The sequence below is a fragment of the Phaenicophaeus curvirostris genome, chromosome 12 (genome assembly GCF_032191515.1).
Source record: "Phaenicophaeus curvirostris isolate KB17595 chromosome 12, BPBGC_Pcur_1.0, whole genome shotgun sequence".
Classification (NCBI taxonomy): domain Eukaryota; kingdom Metazoa; phylum Chordata; class Aves; order Cuculiformes; family Cuculidae; genus Phaenicophaeus; species Phaenicophaeus curvirostris.
Window position 1 is genome coordinate 21,432,148 of NC_091403.1, and position 17,143 is coordinate 21,449,290.

Sequence of the window (17,143 nt, forward strand, 5' to 3'; positions counted from 1 at the left end):
AAACAAAGTGAAGCTGAAGATGCATTTGATGGTTGTCACTGATCCTTTGCACTCACCTACAGCTGATTTCTTGTGCTGCCTGTGAAATTCATGGAAAGGTGCTGCTTTGGATGTAACAGGAGGTGTCTGGAGATTTATCTTTGCTGCTGGAAGGATAAGCCTTTGTTCAGTCAGACTCAGAACACCTAACAGAAGATGACATTAGTGAACAATTCCTGTATATTCCAGCTATGAAAGAAAGAGAATTAGTTACATCAAAGAGGAGGATGCTGAGGGGAGACCTTATTACATTATAGCTACTGCTGTTAACAGCTCTTTGCGGTTGTTGGTTTCTTCTCCCAAGTAGCAAGTGATAGGATGAGAGGAAATGGCCTCAAGTTGTGCCAGGGGAGGTTTAAACTGGATATTAGGAAATATTGCTTCACAGAAAGGGTTGTCAAGCATTGGAAGAGGCCATCCAGAGAAGTGGTGGAGTCACAGTCCCTGAAGGTATTTAAATGACGTGGAGATGAGGCGCTTAGGGACATGGTTTAGTGGTAGAGTTTGCAGTGTGAGGTTAATGGCTAGACTTGATCTTAAAGGTCTTTTCTAACCTATTCTGTGATTCTGTGAAAGAAAACTAAACAAAGTTAGACTCAAATTCTTCCAATTTCAAAGCAAAACTGGAAAAGCAGTAGTATTCTTTTATTGAAAGATTCTTATATTTTCAATTATATTTCAAGGAAGGTGAACTTTGTCTTTAAAAATTGACAAAAACATGACATATATTGCAATGGTGCCAATTCCGAGAGGGAGTTTTGTACTTGTACAACATCAATTTAATATACCGAATGGATGAGAATTAACCCTTTTAAATCACAATGTACTCATGTAATCATAAATATTGAGTCTACCCTTTGCAACATTTGAGAACATAATTTTTACATGTTTTGAGGTGCCAGAAAGTTTGATTACCAGATACCTGCTGCAAACAACACTGCTTAAGTAGTACATATTGGGTGTCAACAGCACCCAGGTGGGCTTCTGGGACTCACCTTTCATTATATCTTCTTCTAACAGGGGTAAGGGAGAATCCCTGTGGTGAGACGGAGGCAGATCCCAAAGGTTGCTAAACCTATGACCTTGCACTATCTTCTGAATGCACATCTAGGAAGAGAAAGTCTTCTTTTAACAAAGAAGAATCCTGGATTTGCAAAGACACACTTTTCCACTCCCACAATAATAAATAATAAATATAATTCCTGCTATGAATAGTTTCATTAAGATTTAATAATGTAACAGCACTGCTTTTACCACTAGGAACATGCTCCAGTATTGTCTAATATCATTACTTTAGTAATTTAAAATAAAGTTAATTAAATCCAATTGATGTCTTGTGACTTCTGCTATGCAAAAATCAGTGTACTAGTTAATAAAAGAATCACAAGAAGTTTGCTTAATTTTAATGAGCATAGCGTAAACATATTATTTCTTGACAGAACAGCCTTTGGGTATATAAAACGCACATAAAGGCAAGGAACCACAAAGAAAAGGAAATACGTCAAACAAATGATTTTTTTTTCTAGGAAGAATACCGATGGAATTCAAATATGTGGAACTACTCACAAATCAGGGAACAGTATCACAGACTTTGGGTTTCAGGACTCCTCAAGTACAGCAGGGAATGACACAGCCTGATAATGTGATGTGGAAACATGTGCCATCCTGGCTGTGCTAATGTGAGGATTAAAGTTCCCTTACTTCCCCAATTAACCTGTGCTTGCCTGAAAAGTCAGAACCTGCTGATTCTAAGTGCCAGCAATTCAAGCAGTGACACATGTCATTTTGGGACAGTGATACCGTGTGCCTTACAGCTACACTTACTATTGCCCACAGAATACTGCAGAGGGAAAAGAATATGTTGCCACCTTATACTTCAGCATAATGAATACAAAAAATCTGTGTTATCACCTCAGATTTTTTTTCACTCTCTAGTATCCTAAGTATTTTCAGTTTCTTTCTGACTAGGAATGCACATATTATTCTGTCTGCAATGTGGGTTGTACTCAGCTCCTAAAGAAACACAGTGCTAGGTATTCAGTGGGTTTAAAGCTGTACAGAACATGCAACCCAAGGCAAATGACACTGAGTTCTCTCACTTGACAGTAAACCACCCCCAGTGGAAGATTATATCATTTGCTCTCACCCAGCTGATGCTAGAAAAAAGGGAAAATGACAAACCTAGAGACACGGAAGACAACTTAAACTCAAATGTCAAGAGGGAAACTTAATACTATTCTATCAAACCTTAATCCATCAACAGATTTTGGGAGATCTAGATAAAGGTTTAGCAGGTGATCTCCCTAGGGATTGGTCGTGCTTTAATACAGACCACCGAGAACTTCCTCTGAAACTACAACCCTGCAACATCACTGGTTCTCCGGTAACTTCCCATGCTGGGGTCCAGGCAACACAAGAAGGAAGTGACTAAATTGGGATGAATACTGTAAATAAGTGCTGACACACAGGTGTGAACATATAATCAGCCTCAAGAAGAAGAAAGGTAGTTGGAGGGACAAACTGGCTCTGAGCAAACATGAAAGCCAGCAGGCAGTCTGGACAAGGAAAAAGACCTGGGGCAGCAGGGTTAGGATGAACATTAGGACGGGCAGGAGAAAGAACCTGGCTTTTTAAATAATTATTATGAATGATAAATTAACTTAAAATAATGTTAAATACATAAAATCAGAAATCTAGAAAATATTGATAGATCTGCAAATTGGGAATAATGATATTCACCTGTCTTATAGAACAGGTAGAATGATAGAATGGTTTGGGTTGGGAGAGACATTGAAGCCCATCCCATTCCAACCCCCTGCCATGGGCAGGGACACCTCCCACTGGATCAGGTTGCTCACTGCCCCATCCAAACTGGCCCTGAACACCTCCAGGGATGGGGCAGCCATGACATCTCTGGGCAACTTGTGCCAGTGCCTCACCACCCTCATCACAAATAATTTCATCCTGAAGTCCCACATTGGGACTTGGTTTAAAACAGTAGGTTTTGATTATTGTGCTTGTGTACAGCTTTTAGTACAACAGGATCCAGGCCACGACTGGGATCTTTGAAAACTGTTGTGTCCTAATTAGTGAATAACTTTAACTGTCAACTTTCTAGAGTAGGATATGCAATTCTAAGGAGCTGCTTATAAATCTAGTAGGGAAATGAGATCAATCGAAATAAGCTAATACAATTTTCTCTTCCAATTTGTATAATAACACTGTCCACAAGAGACATTAGCAAGATAGAAAACACATCTGCTTTATCATAATACAGAATCTTTCAGAGAAATGATAAGCACTTACTTTAGTTGTGGCTATTAGGAAGCATTATGCTTGAAGGGATCTAGGTGTATGAATCTTCATGGCCTTGTGTTCCAAGAAAATAGCAATAAGCATATAACAAAGATTAACTTTATACCATCTGGCATATAAGTGGCTTGATGCTGAGAAAAGGGAATAATAAACTTTTCTACTCACTCTCAGCCCAGCAGTTCGCTGAGGACACAACAAAAATATATAAAAAGAGAGAAACTTAGTTAAACAAGGACTCCTTTTTCAGGCTTTTCTACCAGTAAAGCAGCACTGATTTTACTACTGGTCAATTTCATCTTGGGTTTAATCCCAGGAGTTTTGTTATGATAAACAGCACTATGAAATGTAACTATTTCATTTGTGTTCACAAAGCTACAATAAGCTACAAAGAAAAGCAGTTCAGGTGAAATGTATGAGTTCAAAAGCAGCCTACAGGTTCTTAGTTATTTTTTTTTTAACTGAAGATAAATATTCATTTCTTCTTTGCCGTAACCTTTTATTTCTATGAAGTCCACAGCAACAGCCTCACTAAAATAAGAATAAACTGTAATATATTTTAAGCTCTCATTTACACTGCACAGTGCCACTATGATTGACTTCATCACACAGTGCAGGTAACGGAGTGGAACTATGGAGCTGACTCAAAACGGTTACCTAAGAAAACTCCACCCAGCCTGTATACCCTTCTTCCATGTTCTTTCAGCATCCCATTGCTGCACTGGATGCCCTCTGGAAGACTTCGGTGAGATATCAAAGCCACATTTGACAAAACACTTTCATCATTCAGTTATTTTCACTGAAATTAAGCCCTTTCACAATAATATGACATTAAAAATATTGAAAATAACAAAACACTGCAAGAAAAAGGTTTGCTTTTAGAATCACTGTATTGTTTTATTACCACTACTTAGTGATTTAATTTAAAAGGATATCCAAAAGATTGCATCTTTATCACAGTGCAATTTAAAATCTTTACTCTCATCTTTAGCTTTTATGGTATAAGCAAAGAACCTGGTGAACTAAATACCACTTATTCGAGAACTGGCAGCTCCTAACTAGCATTTTAATGTTTGCAGTGTAGGCAGATTCCAATCAGTGTGGATGGCAAAGGCTCACACCTTCTACAACGCTAACCTGTAGGCATGTCATCTGCTTCCTCTCTGGCAGAACACAGGCAACTAACTGTAACTGCTGTCGGTGACTGGAAACTCAAAAGCATCTTTGTGCATGAAGAACGTCTTCTAGTGAAGTTTGTTACAAAGATTGAGTCAGCACACAGCCTGCTTTCTCATGGGCACTTTTAAAGTACAGTTTTGTAGGGCTGGAAGGAAGCCTGTAATCCGCAGTGCGGACTGAGGTTTACTTGCCTTCTAATATGCTTGGAGTGTGCTGAAAAACTATTTTTTTCATTTCAAGTGCTTCTGAGTGTAATTAACCTGGGACACGACAAAAACAATTCTATTACCCTTTCTAAAGTGTTTTTCTCCTGTGGATAAACCTCTCCCACTTGATTTTTCCTTTTTGCTTCATTTTAAATAGGGCACTCATTGTAACACCATAGGGATTTTCCAATTAGTTCTCTACTTGTTTTCTTTTCACCAAGACAGCAATATTTAACTAGAACAACTTCTTTTTTAAACCATGTTTATAAATATGTTTTTCCCCTTAGTAAAAGAATAGAGAGTAGTATTTATACAGAGAAAAATAAATACTGTCATGTACCAAAAATACAGTTTATCAATCAGGAAGATTAGATTGATGAGATTTTCTAAGTAAATACCAGAAAACAATAGAGCTCGATAGTAATGGTGGAAAAGATACATAACGGTAACCTAGTTCATTATCATCTTCTCCAAATTGCCAACTACTTTCATATTTTTTATTAAGAAGTTCCTATTAAGATTTGATGTACACAGTTATAATCCCTATAAATTCAATGGAGCCAAAGCCATAAGTCCACATGGAAGGATACTGAGCACCTTCAGTGGGTCTATCCTATAAGTGGTTATGGATCAACAAAGCCTGCTGCTCATGCAGGAGGAGGAGGAAACTTTTCAGGAAAACCATTCAGATTGTAAAAAGCTCAAATGACATAAAGGCAGAGGCCCTAAGTAATTTGCACTCTTTACTCTCAATCACAACCACAGAAATAACAGAAATGTTCATTAGTAAGCTTTCTGTAGGATATCAAGTCCAATCTCAAGGCTACCATCCACAGCAGATAGGTCAACTTTGGTTTTGTTTACAGCCTTACATTCTGAACTGATGTATTTTTCTGTGTTGATTTACAAGATAAGCAGCAAAGCAAGAATGCAGCATTAAAGAATAGTTTCACTCATCTTTCCACCATCTAACAGCTTCTATTGTGAAAAAGGATTTTGTTCTGACCATGAAGCCAAATAATCTTAGTGATAAAAAGTAAATAAAGCAAGCATTTAACTTTGGCTTCAAATAACCTAATTTTGCCCCTTTAAGACTAAAGACCAGCACATGGAATTCAGTGCAGAAATAATGAATGCTAAGTAAAGGACAAATTCTCACCAGTGTCAGTGGAACTAACCTAAAGTCAAATTTGTGACAGTTTCTGCAACATATTTAAAATATGAACAGCTTTTGTGTCTTTGTCATTCTGATTTATAGAGTCCAGCATTTTATCTACCTAATGTCTAACAGGTTCCCTTAATTATACTACTAAGACATACTAATACATATTATTTCCCTCAGATTTTACCCACAGAAAACAAAAGCCCAATTTAAATGGAAAGCTCTATATCAAACCTTCAATTTCAAGCAACCAGGCACCTTTAACTACAGGTCTTGTACGCTATTTTTACCTACTTTAAGCTCTTAAAGTAACCAGAGATGGCTCTGAACCGTCAGTTTTCCCAAGTACTTTGAAAAGCTTTGGTCCTTTTATTGCCCACTGCTATCTCCCCAAGAAATTCACCTCTCTCAAAATTCTGCCATAGCAGGTGCGAGAGAGAATAGATGGAGAACTTGGGCGAATCCCACATCTGCTTTTTGAAAAAGGCAACAGAAGCAGCACAGAAGGTAGTAAGAAAGATAATTGCTGGCTTGAACAACAATACGTTTTACTCGTGGGCAAAGGGCCAGCTTACATGAGGCAGAATATGCAGGACTAACTTATTGGAATTCAGGGGTGGGCCTCCATTCTTGTCCGGAGACAGCTGTAAACCAGCAGCCCATAGCATCCCAATCAGGCGCTGAGTTTTGTCAAGGAATGCTGATATCTACAGAAACAGCTTCAGCAGCTCTGGCTGCACCCCTGCCTAGCAAAATGACAGTCAATCTCCAATTCCAGATGACAAGAACTGGATAAAAACTTAAAACAAATGGTGACCTTTCAAAAGATTAATTTGTTTACCAACAAAATGTTCTACGTTTGTCATCTGAGATGGGGGTGACCTTCACATTCCCATTTCTAGGTTGAAAGGATGCTGACTATAGTCATCTGTTAAGTTAATTCTATCTCACCAATTATTTCCTTTTTATTTTTAGTGACAAGAAGATTTTATTAATTCCCTGCACTGGTTAATATGATTACACACCACAATACAAATGCAACAAGCTTCTTTTGAATTACTGTAGTGTAACATCAATTTGTTTAAGTCTCATTCTGCTACCACTGCCAAATTATGCTTTGACTGTAATTATAGCCATATGCCTAAGTTTAAAACGCAAACAGGTTTTGAGGACGGAAAGACTGTTTTTCTTCTACAACTCCTTCTAGACACTTGAAATGAAAAGAATTGCCCTGCTTTGCCTTACTTTATGATTTGGGAAATGAACAGACTTTCAGTGCTAAGCGTTAGTGATTAGCATGACACAAATGCTGAATAAAGAATGAGTAACCGAGGATATGATTAGAATGGTTGTGCTCAAATAAGTTAGCTTAAGAAAAAACCTACCACAACACAGAATCACTGCCATCACCATTAGAGTCACACTATATAAGACACAACTCATAAAGGCAAGAAATCATCACCATATTAAATTCTACCTCATGAATAAATAAAAAGGTTCCTAAGTATACAGTATAATATACATTTATAAGAAAACAAGGAGCAAAAAGTGCCAGTATAATTCTATAAAAGAACAGTAGTCCTATGAAAATAGAAAGTATAGTTGTGAATCTTTTCTACATTGCAGTAGTTCGCCAGAATTATTCTTGCTGCAATTCAGATTATGCTTTGTTTTGCTGGATGCTCCATGGGAAGTATACATATTTAATAATTATCTACTTATCATTTGTCATTTGTTATCCAGATCTAGGCTACAAAATAGTGTGATGCCCACTCTGCCCATGGTGTTTCAAACAGAATTACAGCCCTCATTTTAAGATAACTACAGAACTTTGCAGAGGATGAAGCTTTAGTGCTTATCATGCCCAAAGAAGTACAAAAGGGCAACAGTTAATTGTTCGTAGTTTCTGTCATAAAATCCAACGTCAGCAGCTTTATAACACCAGAAGAGCACGAAAAGAAGTCATGAAACAATAAGATCCTTACTAATAATTTTTCAAACCACTCAGATGGCAGGATAATAAAAAGTCCGTGTAGATTTGTGCTTGACCTATCCAGTCACCTCAAAAGCAGCATGCTTTTAATCTCATCACATTTTTAAATGCTCAGGTCTCCTTGATAACTCAGACTGATAACTCTTGGAAAAAATTGAATGCAGTTAAGCAAGCAATTAGTTTTTAATTTACCTCAATGAGAGTCTTCTGCCACTGACGTTTTTGGGGGAAAATAATCTTTGAACTTATCTACATATGTAGGGCATCTACATGGGTATCCTCTGTGTGTGCCCATATGTGTGCGTACAAATATTGCCCTCTAATGGTTGATTAGTAAAAACAGGGTAGGTAGCACCTGACTGAATTCTTGTAGCTACTTTAATTAGTATTTTTCTCAAAACTAAAGAACATACTTTTACCCCTGCAACTACACATCAATTTATTTAGGTACTATTAGTGATTTATAATTCCTCTAAGTGCTAGTATAGATCACATTTAACGAAACTGCCTTAACTCACAATCTCAATAGTGGATTCTGCAAATATAATTGTAAAATTTGACCCCAAATAACACTAGAATATTTTAAAAAACAGGTTGCATCATTGGATTCAAAAACATGAATTTACTGAAGTCAATGTAGAATAAATTAGAGATAGGAAATACCTACTTGCTTTTTCAGCCCATCTCCCTGTCATAAATAGTTCCTTAGCAACTGTAAATATGTATCAAAGAGCTTGACTAATTTACACTAAATGTTTGTAATTTAAGTCAACATTAAGAAGTTTTCTCTGATCTGCATGTTTCAGGGAGAGTGGTAAAACACATGGCTCTCTGCAGTAGCATAATATTCCTCTCTGCAAGGGTTTTAGAGTGGTTCTAAAAAGCTATTAGCCATGATGCTTTTTTCTAATTAACTCTATATCACAGGGTTAGACAAATCACCTCTTAGTCTGGGCAACAGCTTTCAAAAATCATTTTTTGTAAGTGGCAGCTTACAACTGTGCCATTCACAGACTCTGTTTAGTTGTTTAAAACCAAATACCCTAGAATGTCTCTTACAGCACTGGGTTTGCTGCATAATGCTTCTATTACATAAATCAAATAATAGAAGAGCATCCTTGTATGAGACTGTCGGGCACATTCTTTCATGTGCACCACAGTGCTGCACTAAATTTGTGAACATAATTGATCTTTGCTGGGACGCCTGTGCCTGTTGTTTTTTTTTGAAAGCATACTTTGCAGAAAATGTCATCTTCACGTTCATTTGCTTAAAAGGAGCAACAGTTGCAGAACAAATTTGGAAGAATCAAAACTTAATATTACACAACTTAGAATCATAGAATGATTTGAGTTGGAAGACACCTTACAGCCCATCCAGTTCCAATCCCCCTGCCATGGGCAGGGACACCTCCCACTGGATCGGGTTGCTCAAAGCCCCACCCAACCCGGCCTTGAACACCTCCAGGGATGGGGCAGCCAGGCAACCTGTGCCAGTGCCTCACTGCTTTCAATGTGAAGAATTTCTTACTAAGGTCTAATCTAGGTATTCCTCTTCCAGTTTAAAGCCATTCCCCCTCAGGCCATCTCTACACGGCCTTGTAAAAAGTCCCTCCACAGCTTTTCTGTAGCCCCTTCAGGTACTAGGAGGCCACTCTAAGGTCTCCCTGGAGCCTTTTCTTCTCCAGACTGAACAACCCCAACTTTCTCAGCTTCTCCTCATAGCAGAGGTGCTCTAGTCCTTTGATCACCTCCATGGCCTCCTCCGTACCCATTCCAATAGTTCCATATCCTTCTTACGCTGGTGATTCAAGAACTGGACACGGGACTCCAGGTCTCACAAGAGTGGAAAAATATAAACTTGAACAACCTCAGACCAGAGAGAAGAACAGAGAAGGGCGATTTGATGGATAGTAGTCAGGGTATTCAGAGGAGAGTGCTGTGGAACTGCTCAGGTAGATAATTGTTTTCTACTAAGGAAAACAGCTAGACTAGAAATAAAAGAAATGCTGTGATTCAGAATTTCTTGTAGCTTGACAATGAGGACTCTTGGGATCTACAAGACATGGAGGATTTGAATCTGTCCCCCACATTCCAAAGGAATTGCCCCCAGCATAGAGCTAAGGAGATAAACATAACATTTCCTCCCAAACCATGTCAGAAAAGTAAGATGTAAATGACACCTAAACTCAGGTAGTCACTCCAGGAGTTTGATTTGCTTGGAGTATCACTCTTATTTTTTTGATTCTGTGACACTGAATTGTGGGTAGTGTCAGCAATAATTTTTTTTTTTTTAAAAAAAAAAGAGCATCAAAAAGTACGGGCATTTTTCACTCATTCCTAATAATCCTGTTTTCAGTTGAAGATGGAACGTATTCTTGTCTTACCCATTCTTGTCTGAAAAAGCTCTTTGGCTTCTTCCTTGATCTCTGGGTCACATCCTGAACTCTACAAACTCCAGTTTGCTAACATAGGCTCCCTGATTATACTGAGATTACTTACCATGCACTTTCCTACTTTTACTGTGTTGGGGTCTTGTTACCTAAACCCGCTATGCTACAGTTTTTTCCCCTAGCACTGCCACTCGAAATGTTTTTATCATTTATCATCAATGTAAAAGAAGAAAATTATGAGGTATTTTCACTTAAATTTGTTTTTATTTAGGTCCAACATATATTAACTTTAGTAGTGAAAATCAGCACATACAATAAGCCTTTAAGTTAATACAAGTTACTCACATGAGCAGATTTTTTCTTTGTTATAAGTGGCAGCCGAGTCTCATCATTCTTTTTTAAAACAGCTCTACCATTGATGTTCTCTGGGTCAAGCATTATTTTCATATCCATTTCCAGCTGGTGCTGAAATATATAACATGCACAGCCTTAAAATAACTGCACTAGGTCTGAAGTAGTTTATAAGCAGGAATTGGCTAATGTTCATAAATCTACCGAGTGATTACAAAAATTTGTGTTATTTGAATATCTGCACAGAATGAGGCAAACAATGAAGACGTGGCTCTTGATGAGAGGAACTAACTAGCAAGGCACACAACTATATCCACAAAGGTGCTTTTGCCAAAATTTGTTCAATTAATTTCATTACAAGCTCTGGAATTTCCAAATTTGTGCAAGTTTGGGTTAAAGTGTAAAGAAGAATCAGGGTTGACTCATTTAATTAACGTAAGTAATTTGTGAACACCATTTACCTGTGTTATGACAAAAGTTTCATACACACCCTGTCTGCTAGGAGGGTATTACATGTGCATTCTTCCCATAGATGATAACAAGTCCAATCTACCTTGGCCATGTTCGCCAGAGACTTCAATTCAGGAATCATTGACCAGAGGGATCAGAACAGCCTCTCTAGATCGCTATGACACACTGACTCAGTGCAGATGGAGCATTTGCTTAGAAGTAAATGAGGAAATTAAAAAAAAAAAATCCTTACAGTAATATGAATTAAAACGTAATAGTTTCTTAAGGTATCGTGTTATCTGCATGGAATTGATTCAACTACTTTGCTGATAAAAGTCATTACGATTTCAATCCCAATGGACAGAAAAACACTTTTAGGTTTTCTTCTTGTTATAGAAAGTATCTAAAGCAAATACTTTTTCTATAGAAGCCAGAAGCGATGGTATGTATCTTTACTAGAGGACAAGTTTCTTAAGTATCGTCTTAATATGAGTTTTGGATTACACCTGGATCTGCATTAAGTTTAGTGCTATCTCCCAATACTTTTAGTGCAATAGCATTGCTAACCAGACACTGCATCCAACAAGATTTATTTACCAAGCAATGCTGAATAAGGATGAATCCTCAGATGGCAGAAACTGATGTACCATCTGGGAAGTCCACAGAGCCACAGTAATTCAGAGGAGCTGGAGACCTGGCACAGTGTGCTTAATTCTTATTACATGTATATGGGACTACAAAACAAGCTCTCTTATATGGTGAGATCCAACTAAGTATATTTATACACGAGAACTCACTGCTGATGTTTTTTAGGGCATAAACAAAAACAAATTTATGAGAACTCTATTTTTTGACAAACAAATTATACCATAAAAAGTGTAAGAATCATTAGAGGTATACTTGAACTATTAAACAATTGTATTACTTTGTGAAAGCACTAAAAATGGTTTAATTTATTTATCTGAACAATAAATTCTCCTCTTTCGATAGTAATTATAAGCAGATGTATCAATGAGATGCTCATTTAGATTTGGGGTTGTAAGAACAAAAGTTATTATCCAAGCCAATTACTCTTTTACCCACATGGCTGCACAGAGACAGAAAGTTCAATTTTCACCTCATCAGTGATTTTGTGGTGTTTATTTTATTACTATAACACACTACTGTATAGAAAGGAAACTGCTTGTGCTATTAAACAAGAACTGGGGGAAAATTGAGTACCTTCTCAATTAAAACAGATGATTCACAAGGCAGACTGCTCACTCAAATAGTTAAATGATCAGTCCTGGAGTGGTAGATTCCACACAGAATAAGAAGAACTGAAATGCTTAATAAAATTAATCTGATAAAAGTTAACTTCGCTGGTTTAGACGTATGGCAAGTGACAACTCTGCGTTTGGTGGAGCTGGAGCAGATGGCAGCATGGTTCCCTTACATCTGAATTATCCATCCACATTATTTAAAGTCTTAAATTTAAGCTATCTCAAACAATCTTGATTCAGAATAAGGAAAAGATGGAATTAGTACAGGGCATTGGGCATTATTACTAATACAATGAGAATTATTGTGCTTCGTTATTAACATGGAGTATACCAGAGCATACAGAGCAGGTCAACACATTCAGCACAGTTAAATGGTTCAAATGTTGCTCTTCAACACAAAAGTCATTTCAGAGCGGAGGGCATTTTTATCATGTAGTAAGCCAACAAACCTGATCCACCGTAAATCTGCTTTGCAGATGCATGGCTTCTAATAGAGTCCAACTCTTTTATGAACGGGTCACATTATACTAACCTTAGAAACAACCCGTATTATTGGTGGCTAAACTTCTTTTCATGTCCAGCTATTTGTTATCCGTGTATCCTAGAGCCCCCTAGAAACACCTTTTCATTTACATCTTTAATTCTATTACCAATGACAGAAGATTAACTTCTACTGGGTATTCAGAACGTCACAGAAAGTATCAGCTTTTAGGAAAATGAAACAGAAGAAACCCCAAAGCTGCACAAAAAATTTTATCTTGCATACTTCACAGACTTCTCAGCCATTGCAACACAGACACTTTCGAATTACTGCCCAAGGAAGACACCTCTATGGTTCTCAAGCTTTATTAGAAGAAGAAATCCAATTACAACACACAGTGGTGGAGGGGAGAAGGGGGACAGCACATATCATATCCCCCTGGGAGCCAGATTTGCAGAGTCTTATCTGGTTGCTGCTATGACTCAGGAATACTGTATGTGTGAGTGAATGATAATTTTATGCCTATTCTGACACCGGTGGGCAAGCTATTTCCCATATGACAAGTATTTCGAGCAATGCAGATGTGAAAATAGCATCTGTGCTTATTCAACTCCAGCCTTGTTTTATCCTGACTATTAAAAACAACTTATGCTCCATTTCTACTCCTGCATGGCATACTGTGGACTGAAAAGCATAGAACTATGACTACATGAATTACTAATTTCTCTCAGAACCCCTATGAGATCAAACATTGCTTTTTTTCAAGCCTACATACCTGGAAATTGTCTGCAAATGGAAAACTATTCAGTTCACTAATATGTCTTTTTGGGTGGAAAGGAATTTTAAACTCCACCAAAGTAGGTTTCAAAAAAGCCCAAACTGTTTATAGCTACAAGTAAGGCAAAGACAGGAAGTAAGGAATTGTAGGTGATAATTTCTCAGCTGGATTTCACAACTATTTAATAACATAAGCTTTTTCTGTTGGCATGCTGGGCATGCAGAAAAGCTGGCAAAATGGTGCTGTTTGCCATTTTCTTTATAATGGGAAATTAGGGCTAGCTGGTTTGTCCCTGGATATCCTTCTGAGAGGATGCCATGGATATCAGAAGTGAAAAGAAAGTCAAGCCAGGACAGAGAATATGCTCCACTGTAAATTAAGCTCATTGGTGCACACAAAGAGTTGAAAGATCAGAGATAATATAGAGTTTACAGAACAGCTGAACTCTGTTAATTTTTTTCCCCAACAATATAAACATTCACCTAGGACAAGGTTAGAATATGAGCTGTAAAAAAATTAGAGATCTCATTGCACCTCATCCATCATTTCAAGAGTAAGCAGTATTTTAATACTACTTTATGTTGGGACTACTTTTACAAAGCTAATCAACAACATATTAGGCAGCTCATTCTGATTAAACCATTTCAAGTAGCTTCAATCCTTAGCTTCTAGTAAACAGTCTTAGAACTCTAGAGAGCCTCTTAAGGTTCGCTCTCACTCAAAGCTTCCTTGGATTTAAACACTAATAACCCAAAATTATGACAATTACATTTTTCAATTTGACTTATTACCTTCATTCGTTTCTAAATGCATTCAAGGAAACCATCTTGAATGCACCCATCAAAAAGCAAAAACACTTTGGATATAAACATTTTACGAAGGCTTTAACTTATTTTTACAAGGTTTTAATTTATGAAAAACAGCAAAAAAAAAATTCACATTTCAAAGAGAAAAACCTATATTTATCAGAGGTGACTATGCTATACACTAACAGAAGCTTTTCCCGCAATTCACCATATGCAAAAACTTTTTTTAAAAAAAGAGAACCACTTTTAGTCTCAAAATAACACATTTACATCTGCGCTCAAGCTATCCCAATATACAGTTTTGTTCATTTCAGACATGTTTCTTGCAGAATCACAGTTAAGCAATCTGCTATTTGGACTAGTACTTTAAAGCTGGACAAACACCTGGTTTCAGAACTCTTTTAATAACATACTCGTGGAGGGGGGGAAATAAAGTCCTTCCTAACTTAGATTTTACTCTGATGGTGAGGCTGGGAGAAGCCTCCTATTTGTCAGCCCACTCATTCTACCAAGACTTAACACTTTCAGTCATAGATGGTGAGTCAAAAAGTGAATCCACGTGGAGCTAGAACATAACATTATGGGATCAATGGGTAAGCTATAAGACATCATTTACTATGGTCTCTGGCAGAAAAGTACTGTGTTGTTTCAGACCTGTGAAACTTGGGAAGTGCGTAGAGCTCGGTTGCTGTATGCCTGGATGGTCACAGACTCAACAGGTACTCGTGGTAAAATAAGCTGTTTCTGAGAAGCACCAAAGTGAAGCCCCCTGATTTAGGAAGAAACAAACAGTGAAGTCTTTAGAAATTACTCTGATTTTACCTATTAAACCTATATTGCTTCCATCTGGTTGAATCTGAAAGACTATATTTTTATTTAACTTTGCATTTAGTGAAAGAATCACAGGAGGTAACAGAAGGTTGCTGCAGCTACTTAGATCTAGATTTACCTTTGCATTGTTTTTTAGCTTAAAAAAAAAATAGAACCAAAATAGCAAATGACCAGAACAACCTCATTGAGGCCAATGTTCACAGTTCCTTTACAAGATTCTGATACCAGAGTCTTTGTCTTGCTACTTGCATGGTCTCTGCAACAAAGCAGCCATTTCACTTACCATTTAAGGAGCTCTTCTGAATTTACTTCTTTATTATCAGTAGAAGAAACAGTTAACACTTCCGTGTTTATGGCATTTAAACAGTTTTCAGCATGCTTCTGTTAGAGAGAAAAAATAATGTTTAGGCTATTACAAAAGCACAAGGGATGTTAAATTTATTTAACTCAGTTAATTTAGCAATCCAGATCCTCACCTGTCTGCAAATTGGTAGGCTTTGTGCTTCTGTTGGAAAATTAATCAAATTTTGGCTAACAAGATCAGTTAATCTGACAGCCCAAAGAATAAAGTCATGGTTCTGTACTGTAATTAGTGGTGAATCCTACCATTCGTTAACAGAAAGTGATCTTGCAGGATGATGAATACTGGGCCCCACATACTCTGGGTGAACTACTGACAGAGATCTCAAAAAAAATGAATTGTCTTCTGGATCTTTACTTACTCTCAGCCCAAGTTCAGTTCTTTCACTTGCTGCTTTCAGGTCACTAATGTCCACAGTTTCTACATTTCCTTTCAAGTTGATATTTTTCAATTTACTTTTAAGTTTGTGAAGGTTTTCTTGAACCTAAAAAGCAAGTTATAACAAAAATCATATCCGTAGCCAAAATCTGTGGGATTGTGCAGAAGGACTGACTCCAAATTAAATAATTCCAAATACAGGGAAGAAATACATGACTTCCCATATTTCTGTGCTTTTACAAATAAGAGAACGCAAAGCCATTGACTTTAAAGCCATTTATAGTTGGACTCAAAGATCTTAAAGTATTCTCCAACCGAAAGGATTTTATGGTTGTAGAAAACATGTGAAGAGTCAATCTGTAACCAAATCTCTCAAAGCAATGTCAATAAACACCAGGACTGAGGACACCACTGGACCAGGCTGCCCACGGCCCCATCCAGCCTGGCCCTGAACACCTCTAGTGATGGGGCAGCCGCGACTTCCCTGGGAAACCTGTGCCAGCGCCTCAGCACTTTCATGCTGAGGAAATTCTTCCTTATATCTAGTGCAAATCTGCCCCTCTACAGTTTATACCCATTGCCCCTAGTCCTACCGCTACAACCTTGTGCGAACAGCCTCTCCCCAGCTTCCTTATAGCCCCTTCAGGTACTGGAAGGTCGCTATAAGGTCTCCTCGGAGCCTTCTCTTCTCCAGGCTGAACACACCCAGTCCTCATGCGGGCTTTGGTTGGAAGGGACCTCGAAGCCCATCCAGTCCCACCCCTCACCGTGGGCAGGGACACCTCGCACTAGACCGGGCTGCCCAAAGGCCCCAACCAGCCTGGCCTTGAACCCCTCCAGGGACGGGGCAGCCACAGCTTCCCTGGACAGCCCGTGCCAGGGCCCCCCCACCACTCTCAGCGTGAAGAACTTCTTCCTCAAGTCTGATGTAAATCTTCCCCGTTGCAGTTTAAAGCCGCTCACAGAGCCCCGGCCCCCGCCGAGCCCCTCAGCAGCAGCGCCCGGACCCACCTGCCCCGGGGCGGCCATGGCGGCTGCGGCGTCGCCTCTGGCAACGGCCACGCGCTGCGCGGGCCGCACCACCCGCCTCCCCGCGGGTGGGGGGGGAGTGGCGGGGCGGGGTGGGGGGGGGCTCCCCTCCGCTCCTCCCCTCCACACGCATGG

At 38.5% G+C, this 17,143-nt stretch overlaps 1 protein-coding gene across 1 annotated transcript in view; it reads right to left on the reverse strand.

Annotated features, from left to right (window-relative positions):
• Positions 1-17,068, reverse strand: part of IQCH (IQ motif containing H) — a 67,431-nt gene extending 50,363 nt beyond the window's left edge. Inside the window, exons 1-7 of the mRNA XM_069866591.1 lie at positions 16,991-17,068; positions 15,963-16,085; positions 15,524-15,621; positions 15,064-15,178; positions 10,627-10,746; positions 1,035-1,146; positions 57-185 (exon numbers count right to left, since the gene is read on the reverse strand). Coding sequence (XP_069722692.1) covers positions 57-185; positions 1,035-1,146; positions 10,627-10,746; positions 15,064-15,178; positions 15,524-15,621; positions 15,963-16,085; positions 16,991-17,008 — 715 coding nt within the window. The 5' untranslated portion in view covers positions 17,009-17,068. The remainder of the gene's footprint in view (positions 1-56; positions 186-1,034; positions 1,147-10,626; positions 10,747-15,063; positions 15,179-15,523; positions 15,622-15,962; positions 16,086-16,990) is intronic.
• Positions 17,069-17,143: the final 75 nt, after the last annotated feature.